At 48.5% G+C, this 15,221-nt stretch overlaps 1 protein-coding gene and 1 long non-coding RNA gene across 2 annotated transcripts in view; both read left to right on the plus strand.

Moving 5' to 3' along the window:
• Glrx5 (glutaredoxin 5) overlaps nt 1-5,373 on the plus strand; it is an 8,645-nt gene extending 3,272 nt beyond the window's left edge. The window contains exon 3 of the mRNA XM_010609241.2: nt 4,974-5,373. Within this exon, the coding sequence (XP_010607543.2) occupies nt 4,974-5,152 (179 nt within the window). The 3' untranslated portion in view covers nt 5,153-5,373. The remainder of the gene's footprint in view (nt 1-4,973) is intronic.
• A 3,293-nt stretch (nt 5,374-8,666) lies between these two features.
• Nucleotides 8,667-13,011, plus strand: LOC104851813. The gene is made up of 4 exons (XR_777300.2): nt 8,667-8,742; nt 11,701-11,849; nt 12,257-12,391; nt 12,886-13,011. It is a non-coding gene; the product is annotated as an uncharacterized LOC104851813 (long non-coding RNA).
• The last annotated feature ends 2,210 nt before the right edge of the window (nt 13,012-15,221 follow it).

The raw sequence follows: 15,221 nt of genomic DNA on the forward strand, positions 1-15,221 counted from the left end.
TTGAATAAATAACTATTATGCTATTCCTTTTTATTATTTTCCAGCTTTCTGGTTACATAGTTGTCCAGATGTGTAGGGTACAGTGTGACGCTTCAGTGTGTGTATACAGTGGGTGCTCGGATCAGAGTAGTTGGCTTAGCTGTCGCCTCAGACTTTACCATTTCTTTGGGCCAGAAGCATCCGAATCCACTTCCCTGGCTGTTAGTTGTGGTCCACTATGGGGAGCCACTGGCCATAGCATTTTTGAAGTTGTTCCTTGTGTCCGTCTGTGCCCTTTGAAGTTACTAGGCTCTCTCCATATGTCCTACCATGTAGTGTTTTAAGGATTTGAAAATATGCCAGCCTTTCTCTTGTCAGGGAATTTAAGGTAAGAAGAAAGCACTGGTTACAGAGGTACATGTTGGAAGTTGGGTACCAAGTTGTGGGTGTGTGCTTACATGGGGGACAAGTCATATGCTGTGGGTGAGAGTAGAACACAGCACCAGCTCTTGGGGAGTAACAGTGCCCAGCTGGGTACAGATGAACTGAGCCTGGACCCTGCCATTCCACTCCCAGGTGAGCAGTGTGGATTGGGGATTGGGTGACTTCCTCTTCCAAGGGCAGGAATAAGCACTTCAGCCTTTGAAGTCTGTGTAAACATGGCTGAGTTCCAATAAAACTTTACTTGCAAAAGCCAGAAGAGGAAGTAGACTGATTTGGCCTCAAGGCCATGGTTTTCACTTCTAGGTCTAAGGACGCATGTGTGTCAGGATCCATATGTAACGTGATCATGATAGCATGGTTTGTAAGGAAGGAAAACTGACAAATGGGATCTTGGTCTATTAGTAGCACACTAGATAAGTGTAGTGTAGAAAACTAAAAATTCTGATTAAAATAAACTAAAATGGCTAAATCTCAAAAATACAGTGTTTAGTCATAAAAATAAGTTGCAAAGGTGGCACATGCCTGTAATCCCAGGGAGGCTGAGGCAGGAGGATCATAAATTCGATGCCAGCCTGACTATTTAATGAAACCCTCTCTTAGAAAAAAAAGAAAGAAAAAGCGCAAGCAAGTTACAAAGAGTAAGATGGTGTAATGTGTAAACGCCATTTGTGTGCATAAGTGTTCCACGTGGAAGACAGCCCTGTACTTTGCAGCTCTGTGTGCTGTGCGGGAGGACAGATGGCCTGCAATCTGGCGACTGCCTCTGGTGAGAGACCCAGCTAGCGAGTGGTCAGGAGACCTGTGATCTGGCTCCACCCCACGCCACCACCGTGACTTGGGGTGGGGCTTCTTAACCTCTTTGGGCCTTAACTTCTTCATCTGTAAAACAGGGGTAATTATGCCTACCTCAGGGGGCAGTTGTGAAGACTGGATAAGATAATGATTTGTAGAAAGTATTACACGGATATAAAACCTCGTGATCCGTAGTCCAATAAATTGTACCCGTGTTAGTGTGTGGCACACTCAGCTTGCAGCGTTTCCACGTTCTCTCCCCGTGCTCCCTTTCATATATTTATTTCCCAGAAGCCTTGCTGTGGAGTGGAGGACGTGGACGTGAAGCGAATGTCCACGTCGGACCTGCACTGTGTTAGGAGCTCAAGTCATTTCATCAGTTTTATCTCATTTACCCTTCATGGTAAATCTCGGGGGCGTTGAGTTTTATGCCCATTTTGCAGAGGACGAAACAGGTTGAGGCTAGGAGAGGTCTCAGCTGCACTTAGCAGCCAGCAAGCTGGGGCTGTGAGCTCCAGCCTGAGCCCCGTCCACGCAGTGGCCACGCCGTCTTCCTCTCCTGTAGCTCATCACATTCTCCGAGTCAGAGAAGATGAGTCCAGGAGGCAGTGTGCTCAGGACTTGGCTTGATTGCAGCGTCCAGCGAGGTGTGGAGTCCAGGATTCTGTGACGCAGAGAGTGTTGGAAAGTTCCTTCTGAAAGTTCTGGAAGGGAATTTTCAAATTCATCTTCTCTACTCCCCCTGGTGTGATGGCAGAACATCATCATCGTTATTATTTTGATGAGCTGTATGGTGACATGTATGTGAATTGATCTTGTAGGAGAGCCTCCTAACTCCCATTCCGCCTATTACTGGGCTGTTTAACTGTGATCAGCACTTTCTGTCCCCAGTTGGATCATTTCTATACTGCACAGGAAATAGGATTCTCTGATTTCCAAGAGTTGCTGTCTGATTTTGATTTATTTTAAATGACATTTATAGGAATTATCACTATGCATTGGAATTTTTGAAAACTAAAGTGTAAGAGAAAAAAACATGTTTAAAAGCAGTTTGAGTGGTTCTCCCGCCTGCCTCGCAAGCACAAGGTCCTGAGTTCGATCCCCAGTACCAAAAACAAAACAAAACCAGCTGTGAATTCATAGGATTCATTTTACTTTTCAATTTAGGAGCCATGGTCTTTAATTATTAGAAGTTTCTCACTTCACTCTACAGAGATATTCAGGTATTTTTAGATATTTTGTTCAGATATTTTCTTAAATGTTTAAACTCATGACCAGATTTCATTTCATTTATCTTTTTTCTTTTTCTTTTCTCTTCTTCCTCTTCTTCCTCTTCCTATTCTTTCTCTTCCCTCCCCTCCCCTCTTTTCTTTGAGGCACCTTTTCACTGCGTAGTTCAAGCTGTCCTTGAACTCACTGTAGCCCAGGCTAGCCTCGAACTCTGTGATCCTCTTGCCTCAGCCTCCTGAGGGTTGGGATTACAGGCTTGCACCACCACGCCCAGTGCCACATTTCTTAAAAATGGAAAATAGCAGTTTTCAGGAAGGATTCCAAAGCTTTGCCTTGACACGAGCTCCCCAGGAGTTTTTCTGAGCTCTTGAAATGTAGGTTACAAGGCAGGACAGCCCAGGACCTTGTTTTGGAAGGAGCCAGTTTTCTTCGTGTGACCAGTGGGTATTGGGGATGCCCTGGAATCCAGCCTGGTGGAAGAGGCCCAGTGTTGGTGGTTTTGGTGCTAAGGTTCTGGGGAAAGCCTTCTCTACCTAATGGTCAGGTGGGCAGTCCGCAGCCACAAAGGTTAGTGGTCAGACAAGCCTAAGGCTCTGATTGAATACTGTGCTGTAAGATGTTAGGTGGAAAGCAGGTCATGCTTCTGCTCTTCTACTCAGCAGAGGTTTTACTGAAACAAAGTTATACTGTTTAGGTCTGGGTGGTCTTCAGGCAGCAAGTTTCTGTTCATTTTTGTTGCGTTTCAGAATTTTAACACAAACTAAAAATAACTGGCAGAAATTTATTTCGATGGGTTATGTTACCAATTAAAAGAAATAGACATAATGTGCTTGCACCTAAAGCATCCATTGATAAAGAAGAAATTTAAGAAAGTTGGGCCAGGGATTTAGCTCAGTGGTTCCAGCACCTGCCTCACAAGTATAAGGACCAAAGTTCAATCCCCAGTACCAAAAAAAAAAAAAAAAAAAAAAAAAAGAAAGTTGAAGTTCAGTAGAATTAAAAGGAGCAACTCTTTAATCATTTAATTCCCATGTCCCGCCTTCAGTCGTCATAAAGGTAAAAGATTTGTAATCATGTCGTTGTAAAGTAAGTTCCCATTGGCTGTATTGGAGGTAGAGTTAAAAAGCGAGTGGGGCACATGACTGTAATACCAGCACTTTGTGAGGCAGGTTCAAGCCCAGCCTGGCACCTTAACAGTTTCGTGAGACCTTGTCTCAAAATTAGAAATGGGCTGCAGATATGACTTAGTGAAATCCCCAGCACTACTGCCAAAAAAAAAGGAGGGAAAAAAGAAAAAAGACTCTTATAACTCATGTGCTAGAGTTTTTGTTTCCAAACATCAGAATGATGAAAAGCTTGGATTCGGCAGAGGTGGTAATAAAAGATGCTCCCATAATTAGACTTTACCCTTCAGTTATAGTCCCCAGACCTCTAGCTGATTTTTTTCTACAGGTGCAACAGGGCTGAGAATGGGCCTTTGGAGGTTGGTGGCATCGTGACTCTTCCCTAGTGCTGAGCTCCATCCCCAGGCCTTGTTGTGACCGTTTCTTTCTCTTTTTGCTGGGGGAAGGTAACAGGGTCTCACTTTGTAACTTGTGATTCTCCTGCCTCAGCCTCCTGGTGCTAGGATTACAGGCATGCGCCACCACTCCCGGCCATGGCCATTTCTTAAAGTATGATGTCTGGAGAAGAAAGATAAAAGCAGTGACTCAGGAGCTTTCTCTAGCCCTGACATTTAGAGCACAGTCACTGTTTTCTTTTTGTTTTTTTAAATGGCAATAACATTGGCAAGAAAAACACGTGGTAAATTGGAACTGTTACTTGTGGTACAACTCACTGGAAGTTTTAATCGGGAAATAAATGATAACGAGTGATAGAATATCAAGAATTAGTTATCTGCATAAAAGTCACCACTTGGCTGATTTGTTTTATTTGCAAAAGAGTGTATTTTGCTTGAAGACTCTGTCTGCTTTTTATCTGTGTATTCATTTTGGCTATTTAAAATACCTATAGAAATACAAAAGCACCCCACACGCCTAATCAGCAGTAGCATAGGGCTGGGTAAAAAGCAGCTGGGAAAGGCAAAAGTCAGCAGCTCAGCGTCTTGAGCACGAGGACCTGGTGGCTCAGCCGAGACAGGTGGGACACGCAAGGAGGAAATCACTGTGCCTTTGCTTCTAGCTGTGCTGCCTGGAAAACCTGAGGGAGGGACTGAGCCTGACAGGGGCTTACGATTTCCGGTAACCGCTGCCGCTCGCGCCCCCTGTCGGCGCTGGCGGGGGTTGCTCTGAGCTTTACTACCCCAGTTCTCAGGAAGCCTAGGTAATGAGGGAAAGCAGCCTTGGGGCCACCAGGTGGCCATCTGAGGCCCTGAGGTTTGGAATCCCCAGAGTTAAACATAGGTCTGTCTGTGGGACGCTACAGCCCATCACTCCCCCGAGTGGGTTTGCTGCTGGCAGTGGCAAGCACCCTGTCTTGCTGTGGAAGGGTCCCCGTGGCCGTCAGTAACACCTCTGTTCCTTCCCCAGGCATCAAAGACTACTCCAACTGGCCCACCATCCCGCAGGTGTACCTCAACGGCGAGTTCGTGGGGGGCTGTGACATCCTTCTGCAGATGCACCAGAATGGGGACCTGGTGGAGGAACTGAAAAAGCTGGGGATTCGCTCCGCCCTTTTAGATGAAAAGAAGGATGAAGACTCCAAGTGACCGCCACCACGGGGGCCTTGTCGCAGAGACACTGCGCTGCCAGAAAAGCCTTACCCCACTGTCCCTGCTGGGGCTGCTCAAGCTGGTTCTCCTGCTCGGAAGCCAAGGCTGCGGGTGATTTCAGTTTGTCAGGTTTTGGGGCTTAGTATCCTATTGTGAACTTCATGACAACCACTGCACTGTAACAATTCATGTCGTATTATGATATTGCTGTAACAGAATTTGTTCTTGTATTGTCTTTTATTCTTTGCCTGACTCGGGAGTCATTTATGTCCATTTGCAAAGATTTTATCCCCTCCACCCTTTTGTAACTTCTAGGAAGGGGAAATAATGGACAGAGAAGAAAATATGATAGTTGGGTGTTGGTTTTTTTTTTTTAATAAACTGCCTCTTCGGATATCACATGTGTGAGTCGTTCATCTGGAAGGCCACACGTCTGCAGAGTCCTAGTGCTGGACCTTTTATGATGGGTGATTGGCGTTGACTCTCATGCCTGCTGCTAAGAGTGTTCAGCAGTTGCCACTGAACAGCTCTCCAGCTTCTCTAGGGAGGCAGTGGCTGGAGGGGCGGGGAGGTGGCTGAGGCCAGGGGAGGTGGGCTGCTGCCTGTCTCAGAGCCCTATGCTGTGAGCAGCACTGCAGCTAGACAGGGAAAGCGATCAGCTGTCCCCCAAACGCTGGCATCTAATGCATGCTTTGTGGGGCCTTTATAAAACATGAACTACTTGGAGTCATGGCCGAGGCTCTTCTGCTATATGGTGTCACGATGAGACTTTCTCAGCACTTCTATGTTTCGAGACTGGGATAAAGGATTGAAGGGCTTCGTGGTGACAGCAGGACACAGACACACACTCATACATATCCTGTCCTGGTGGTTCTGCAGAAAGCCTCCGCTCATCATGGGCCAAAGGATTTAGAAGTTATGGTGGCAGAGGTGAGAAGAAGGGTGCATTTTCCTTCCAATGGGAAGGGCAGGAAGGGCAAGAGAATGGCTACTCCCCCAGCTGTTCTCAGGCTTGTTCTCTGTCTACTCTTCAGGCTGCCTGAACTCCCCTCAAGAAGGAAGCTCCAAAAAGACTCCTTCTGAAGGGTGGGATGATCGCAGTGGGATGTGCCTCTCTGCGGTGGGATTTTCTGGTCCTCTTAGATCACTGCTCCTGCTGCCACCCTGCCCAGAGCTGGTGGCATTCCCAGAGGAAGGCCGTAGCCCTCCCCCAGCACAGCAGAGGCCTTCCACACCTGCCTCCAGTCACCATCCGCGGCTGCAGGGAGAGGAAAAGCAGACCATTCCCAGGAGGAGGTTTTTCTTAGCATTGCCAGTAACTTCCCTTGGGGTGGTACTAAGCTAGGCTTGGAATCTTAGAGGAGGTTAGAGCCTTGTGTGAACCTTGTGTTCTGCCGGTGAGGGGGTCAGGAAGGAGGACATGTGCTCAGGATCGGGCCGCCAGTGGTGACCTTGTCCTTTGGAAAGGACACCAGTAAAGTCATCTTAGTGCCTCTGTGGATACTGGGCTGTGGGTCAACTGCCTGCAGAATCATCCTTTCATCCCCGGTTGCTTCTTTGCTTCTTTTGCTTTTCCCTGGATCTGCTTGTTGTCCCTTAGGGTTCTGTTGAAAACATGCAACGATGAGAAACTTATTAGCAGGGAAACATCCACCTAAGAACCCTCCAGGACATTAGGGCAAGGAGAAGGCTGCCAATGAATGATTGGGCTGTGGGGCCATGAGTCAGGGAGATCGTATCACAGTCAGCAGAGAACTTTGAGGTTCAGGAAGTGTAATGTTCTCTCTGGAAATTAGTTAATTTTTTTTCTATATGCTTAACGCGCCTTTGCTAAGTTGAAAATTGAAGATGCTATCAGCGCAAGTGAGTAATTTTGATAGCGTGGGTCTTGGCATTCGTTTGCAGGCCAGATTCCTTATTCAAACAGCAGAATCCCCTGTCATCCTCATGAGGCACTTCGCTGGTGTCACTCACTATGATTGAATTGGGTCGTCACAGCTTCCAAGTCATCTGTTATTGGGCCCTTTAGAAGTAAATGATGTTATTTTTGGTACCAGTGATTGAACTCAGGACCTTGAGTTTGCGAGGCAGGTGTGGTGCCCCTGGAGCTACATCCCCGGCCTAAGAGTAAACATTTTTATGGTATCAGGCATGTTGGATAAATAAATGTCATCACACTTTAAGCTATAAGTTTTGGAGCTGTTTTAGGACACAAGGTGGGTTTTTTTTCTTTTGATGCTTTAACTCATGGATGCTAAGCCCACACTTTGCATTAAGCAACACCCCTAGCCAGGGTGACCCCACCCCCACCCCCCACAGGTCTCTATGTAGGCCAGGCTGGCTTTGAACTTGCTACATAGCCCAGGCTGGCTGCAAAGTTGGGATCTTCCTGCCTCAGCCTCCTGAGTGCTGGAATTACAGGTCTGTGGTCTCCAAGCCAATTTTTTCATGGTGAGTTTATTTTTACTGGTCCTACTGCATTCACCTGAGCAGATCTGGGGCCTGCCACTGTCCTATGATTATTAAAATCTTAACAACCAGCTTGAGAGAACCTGAGTCACAGCCCCTGAGTAGCTCACTTCGCCATGGGGAGATGTCACCTCGAAGTAGGCTCCCTTGCCGGTGGTGGGAGACCTGCGTCTGTTGGCAAGGCATTGCTGGGTGACTCCCTACCGATGACAAAGCATTCATCACTGGTGTACGATCACACAAAAGGCTGATTTGTTTCATTACATTTAAAAATAATAATATTCTACTGACGAATTGCTTAATAAATGTAAAACCTGGCTTTAAAGCGTTCAGCTCACTTGCAGTCCCAGCACTTGGACCCGGGCAGAGTGACTGAGAGGCGGCTTGTGGATGGCGTTTCTGCCCTGCGGGGCGTGTCATGCTCAACAGCTGCTCTGAGAGCCAAGTGCTGTTGGGGGGAGTACGGAGCTGGCCTGAGTCCGAGCCGTCAATCCTGGAGAATGTACCCTTGCTCAAGGCCAGCGCGGCCGGCGGCGGCGGTGGCAGCGGCGGTGGCTATCAGGGCCTCCAGGATGGCTCTTCTGACGTCACTTCCGCCCAGGCAACGTCTCTGGTCTATGGTACAGGGAAGCCGCCTCTGACCCCAGAAAGCTGCCCCTGGCCTCCCTGACCCAGCGGTCATCCTGCTTTGCTCCACGGCTCCTCTTTATGCTCCTTGCACCAGGAACAATTCCTTTTCCTTGTCTTCACGGAGGAATCTTCTGTGGCCAGCACTTCTGTCTGTCTCTCTGTCTCTGTCTACCTATCCATCTATCCATCACTCCCCAAATGTGCATAATGACCTGCAGGCTTCTCCCTGCTCTGTCAGGGGCCACACTTAACAATGGTAGATGGGCCCAGCCCACCAGTCTGGCAGCATCTGGCAGCAGCTAGGGCGCAGATCCTGAGTGCACAACTGCCTGGAGCAGCTCCGCCCACCTTCTGCTCTGCTCTGCAGGAGGAGCGGCAAGCACCAGCAGCCTCAGATGCATGAGGAGGACAGGGCATGCGGGGAGCTCCGAGGCCACGACGTGTGGGTCCCATCCGACCTGTACCGCACCTGCGTCCTCCCTTTGAAGGTGGGAGGGGGGTCCATGAGTGACCTGAGCTGGCTCCTCTCTGGGGTGCCGGGTCCCTGGGACAGTCCCTGCGGTGCAGTATCTCAGCCGCTCTCAGGGCCTGGTCACCTTCAATAGGAATGGTTTCCTGTCAGTCGTTTTCTAAGCTTGTAGTTTGACTTACTGCTGCCAATACTTCTTTATTTATTTTTCTCATACTGGGGATTGTGGAGCCCAGGGCCTCTTCCCTCAGCTACATCCCTGGCCCCTTTTAAAGTTTTGAGACGGGCTCACTAAATTGCTGAGTTACCCAGACTGGGCTCAAGCATGCATTTCTCCTGGCTCCGCCTCCCAGAGTGCTGGGGTTACAGGTCTTTGGCTCCGTGCCCATCTATTGATTTTTATTTGTTTATTCTTTTTGGGAACCAGGGATCGATCTCAGGACCTTGCCCTTGTGAGGCATGCGTGGTGCCACTGAGCTAAATCCCCAGCCCCTGATTTTTATTTTTTAAAATGCTATGGTTTAATATTACAGTGGGGAGTTCTCTGACCCTGCAGTGTGAAGTTTTTACTGTTTAAGAGTTTTAATCTCGAGCTCCACTATCTCGTTACCAGTTCTCATGGGGATCCGATTCGCTGGAGAGGGACATTGGGGATAGAGTGTGGGAACTACTCCCAGACCCCTGCTTCCCCCACCCGTGGTCCTGAGCCAGTTGTGACAAGCTTTGACCAGGGGCAGCCACGGGCGGGTGCTGCTGCTTCGGAGGTGGCGCTGAGCCTCAACTCCAGGCCTCCTTCCTGCTCTGGAGTTTGCCCTCTACTGGCGGAATCAGGGGCTAACAGGGGTCCACATGCTCCGGATCTGAGGAGAACTTCAGCAGTGGTTCAGATCCTTCAAGTCTGTCATAACCCTGAGGACGAGCTGCACACTGCTGCCAGTCTGACTTTTTGAACTGTTTTAATTTTTGTTCACGATTTTGTTTTTAAAGTTAGGATCTTACTGTGTAGCCTAAACTGGCCTCAAACTCACAGCAATCCTCCTGTTTCAGCCTCCTGCATGCCAAGGTTATATAGGTGTGTGCCACCACGCCCAGCATCCAGGAGTCTTAGGTCCCCTTAGGGTGCCTGTGCTAGCTTTCTGTCACTATGACAGACGCATGAGATAAGGAGAAAAGGCATAACTCGGTTCATGGTTTAGAAATCCCAAGTCATGACTGAGGGACTTTGCTTGGGGTCTGTGGTGAGGGAGTGAGTCTTGGTGGCAATATGTGGCCCAGCAGGAAGTAAAAGAGGAGGAAGGGATTGGGGCCCCACAGTTCCCTCAAGGGCAGACCCCCCAATGACCTTCCCCCTTTTCAGGTCTTTTATTAGTGTATGTTTCACACACGGTGAATCCGTTCTTCGTGGGGAATTGGGACATGGACTTATGGCATCTCCATCCTCCTTCCCCTTTTCCTCCCTCCCTGTTGTCACCTCCCATCCCCAGGACCCCTTCCCATCTTCATGAAGTCTATTTCCTATCTATCTCCTGTTTTGCTCTGTGAATTATTTATAGTTTGGGTTTTTCATATAGCAGAAATCGTGCAATAGTTCTCCTGCTGTGGTATCAAGGTGAGCCCTTCTTTCCGGCAGAGTAGTACTCCATTGTGTGTAAATGCCACACTTTGATGGGGCACATAGGCTGCTTCCAAGATGTAGCTGTTAGGAATGGTGCTGCCGTAATCTTGGATATGTGTGGATCACTGTTATATGTGTCCTTAACGCTTTCGGAAAGATACCTAGAAGAGGAATCGCTGGATCGAGTGGAATTTCTAGTTTTAGTTTTTGAGGAATCTCCATTCTGACTTCCACAGTGGTTGTATTAGTTTACAGCCCCACTAACCGTGGAGAAGGGTTCCCTTTTCTCCCCGCAGCCTTGCCAGCATTGGTCACTTGATTTCTTGATAGTGCTATTCTTTCTGAAGGAAGATGGACTCTCGGTGTTGTTTTGATTTGCCTTTCTCTCACAGCCAAAGATGCTGTGCGTTTGTTTGTTTTTTGTTTTCATGTACCTCTTGGTCACTTGTACTTCTTTGTGAGAAATGTCTGATCATTTCAATTGCCTATTTTTGGATTGGGCCTTTTCTTGGGGGGAGGGTCTAGTTTTTCTGAATTCTTTATTCTAGATATTAGGCCCCTGTGGAGGAGCTGGGAGTTTTTTCCCCATTCTGTAGATTGTCTCTTCATTCTGTTGGGTTTTTCCTTGGCTGTGTGGAAGCTTTTTAATTTGGTGTGTTGATTTTTGGTACTATTTCTTGTGCCACTGGCATTCTGCTCAGAAAGTCCTTGCCTACACCTATGTCTTCCAAAGTTTTACTTATTTGGTCTTCCATTAGATTGCGTGTTTCTGTTTAATATTTAGGTCTTCAATCCATTTCGATTTGATTTTAGTCAGGGTGAGAGACATGGGGGTAGACTCAGGCTTCTGTGTGCCGATACCCAGTGTTCCATGTGCCTTTCCTCCAGCACGTGGTTTCGGGCCCTTTGCTGAAGATCATGTGACTGAGGGTGTCTGGGTTGGTCCCTGTCGCGAGCCTGCGACGCAGAGCACTGTCCAGCAGTGTCTCAAACCTGAAAGAGCAGCAGGGTGGAGATGGGGCAGAGAGAAAGGAAGGACTCCAAGACAAGAGTCTGATCAAGGCGACATTTATTGCCGGCAAGCATCAGCCTTTTAAAGCAAAAAAACCACAAACTATTATGGGATGAGTTTACCATAGTAAATGAAAGTTCACACAGGAAAGAGCAAACAGGCTCAACAAAAACAACCACCATGGGTAGTAGTAACCCAGACAACCACACGTCTGAAGGTCAGAGACAAGAAACTGCAACTTTCAGGAATTCCACAAACGAAACACACCACCTTCTAAACTGGAGGAACTTAACAAATATGGAGTTACTAAAGTTAACAATACTTACAACTAATACTCATGATTCCCACAGGTCCCGGATCCTCTGTTCCGTCCTCTTGATCTGCATGCCTGTTTTTGTCCCTGAGCGCTGTCTCTAAGTCTCCCCCACCTCTCAGTGGTGTTGCGGGGGGGCCTCCTATTGCGTGGCCCTTGGGAGACATTCAAGATCTGACACTGGCAGTGAGTCCTGGGATGGGGGTGGGATGGTGGCTGGGCTGCTGGCCCAAGCCCTTCAGTGGTATTGGACTTCCAAACACCTGCAGGTTGTGGCAGGACGCCCCCAGCCAGATCCCTGGAATTTGGGACTCTGTGTTTGAACTCGGGGGCTTTAATGGAAAATGGTGCCACCCTGGGGTCCAGGGCCTCGCCAGTGTCCTGAGCAGCGTGACTCAGGAGGCTGATGCTGTGAGGATGGGTTGGGTGGAGTCTGGAGTGCAGAGCCGGGGTGGGAGCTGGGGAAGCAGGGCTCCCATTCCTCCCTGACTCCCGAGTGCGGGGAAATGGAGTTTGGACTTCTAGCCTCTAGACCTGTAAAATGGTCCACTGATGTTGTTTCCAGCCAGTAATTTAGTGGGAATTTGTTACAGCAGCCATGGGAAACTAGGACCGCTGCTCGCCTGAAGTTTTATGGTAGACACTGCTCGGCGTGAGGAGACCGAGCAGCAGGACCCCAGTCTCGAGCAGTTGCACCCCTGACTGGCTCCTCACAGGGCCAGGCAAAGGTGAGATGTCATCTCCTCTTCTCAGAGGGTGACACCGAGGCCCCGAGAGGCCAGGCTGCTTGTCCGAGGTCACTGTAGTGAGCAGCTGGGCTGGGCACCGTGCGTGATCTTCCTACCATCCCCGCCGCGGAGGCCTGGACAAAGGGTGGGAGGGTGAAGCCGTGGTCGGGCCCAGCCTATTTCTGCGCCTGCGCAGAGCCACCTGTTGCCCGGGCTCCCCCTCCCTGGTGGTCCCAGCCTCCAGCCTCACTGGGCCCCTCTTCCTCTCCCCACCCCATCTGCCCTTTCTTCTGCCACTTTGCCAGTTTGCCCTCTGTTTCCCGCTGACTCTTGGCCGCGTGGTCAAAGAAGGTATAGATTTTATACTCCCACTCACCTGAATTTTTCAATGTGTTGATTTAAGTGGACAATGCATGCATTTAATTAGTGAAACAGTACTTAAAATACTAGTTTTGAAAACAGAAATCTCCTCCCTTTCACTTTCCCACCCACAGCCTCCCTCCCCAGGACCGGATGTTGAGCAGGTGGGAGCTGAGAAAACAGCAGGCCAAAGGAACAAACCATTTCCTCAGGCTGTTGAGGACACTCTCTGAGACAGATGGAACCATTAATTCTGCCAACTGGGAAACATACTACTTCTGAGGGAGCTCTAATTACCTATTCATCTTTTTTAAAAAAATTATGTAAAATACATTAAAAATGACATTTACCATTTTATCCTTTGTTTGTTTGTTTGTTTGTTTGTTTTTGGTACTGGGGATTGAACCTGAGGCCTTCACACTGAGCTACATCCCCAGCCTTTTTTATTTTGAGAGAAGGTCTCGCTAGGTCACTAAGTTGCCCAGAGTCTGGTCCAAAACTTAGGATCCTCCTGCCTCAGCCTTTCAGAGTGCTGGGGTCACAGTGTGCACCACCACTCCCAAGTCATTTTACCCAGTTTTCATTGTACAGTTGTGTGGTGTCCACTGCCCTGACCTAGTTGTGCAAGCGCCACCACCCTCTGTTCCCAGCAGCCTGTCTTGAAGGCACTTGCTTCGTCACTTAGAGTGTCCTCCAGGCTTTCCGTTTCATAGCAGGCACTAGAATTTCTTTCCCTTTGAGCCTGAATAATGCTCCGGTGCGTGGATGGGCCACGAGTTTGAATCCACGTATTTTGGGGATGGACACTCGGTTTGCTTCATCTCCCTGTTGTTGTGAAGACGCTGCTATGGACATAGGTTTGCAATTACCTTTCAGCCTCTACTTTAATTCTTCCTGGTATACTTCCGGAGTTGCTGGACCATGCAGTAATTCTATTTTATTTGTTTTTGTTTTGGTTTGGTTTTTTGAGACAGTGTTTCATTGTGTAGTCCAGGCTGGATTTGAAATTGCTTTTAACCCAAGCTGGCCTCAAACTCCTAATCCTCCTGCCTCAGCCTCCTGAGTGCTGGGATTACAGTCGCCTCACCATGGCGGGGGCTGCTTTGCTGTTTCCACAGCGGCAGCACTGTTTCACTCTCCTGTGAGGAGTGCAAGGTCCAATTCCTTTATATGCGGGCCAGCACTTGCTTTTAGCTTTTGATAGCAGTCATCCTAATAATGGTGACTAACCCTTTTTATAGGCCCCGTTCTGCTTTTATGTATGCAGTGTCTTAACTCTGACAATACTGCTTACAGCTTTTTCTTTTTTCAGCCTCTTTCTAAGTTTCTGTTCCCCACCCTCTTTCTGGCCTACAGGTGTCCTCTCCATTTTTTTGTCTCTGCGCGACACAGGATTCTGCGTTGTCACAGGCTCCGAAACATCTGAGTCTGTCTTGTTCTGGGGACTTTCTGGGCCTCAGGTACTGGCTCACAGCTGGGCCATGGAGCTTCATTTAGAGGACTTCAGTGGACCAGATGTTGGCCCCGAGTGTGCTGGTGCAGGGTCAGGGCTGGCGGGCCCCTGGCCGGCTTCCGGGCAGAGTGACTGTGTTCTGAGCTGGTCTTCTCATGGCCTGGATACCAGCATTTGGCTGTCGCTTCTCTGAGGCTGATTAATTTCTCGGGAGAAGAGTCTTGCACCCCTGCCTGTCTTATGGAAATGAGAGGAGGAGAAGCCAGGCCCTCTGATGAGGCCCAGAGTTCAACTGTTCTTGGCTTCTGCCCCATCCCCTGTACGCCTGGTCCCCAGGGTGAAAAGTGGGCCCTGCTGGGGAGGTGGAGGAAAGTAGGGTGACCATGGGCCCCTCTTCATATCCCCACTGTTCCCTGTGTCTGCAGCCCCATTGTGCCACCAGGAGCCCAATCCCAAGCCCGTGGGTTCACAGTGCCCACCGTCCATGCTGCTGTGAGCCCACAAGCTTGCTGACCTCTTGTTTCCCTGTTTTCTCTTTCCCTCTCCCCATCTTTGGTTTTATATCATTTATCATGTTTATCATTTATTTTATTTTTTAAAGTCTATTTACCTTAACTTCCTTCCATTTTAGTTTGGGGAGAAATCTGTAATAACCATAGGTAGACAGTCACCATGCATATCTCTTTTTAAGCAAATGTTCCTCAAAATTGGTTCAAATCATAAATTTGTGTACATTTCGACATTACAGAAGGAGAAAGAACCAAAATTATAATAATCTGTTAGAGGCTGCTCAGACCCTCAATCACCTGGCCAAGTATAGAGTGGCAGGATTAAAAAAGAGAAGATCTTAACTCATAAGTGGGGACCCAGGATGATCCGGGCTCCTATCAGGCTAAGACACCATCTCCTGGAGCTCACTGTTATTTATTGAGCACACAGCTTCTAGAAGGAGTAAGGAGAGTGCAAGGAACAGTGGAGGAGTAGAGAGCACTGATGTCAGCAGGGTCCTAGCAACAA

This window comes from Fukomys damarensis, unplaced genomic scaffold (assembly GCF_012274545.1).
Source record: "Fukomys damarensis isolate Sample0158 unplaced genomic scaffold, DMR_v1.0_HiC HiC_scaffold_21, whole genome shotgun sequence".
Classification (NCBI taxonomy): Eukaryota; Metazoa; Chordata; class Mammalia; order Rodentia; family Bathyergidae; genus Fukomys; species Fukomys damarensis.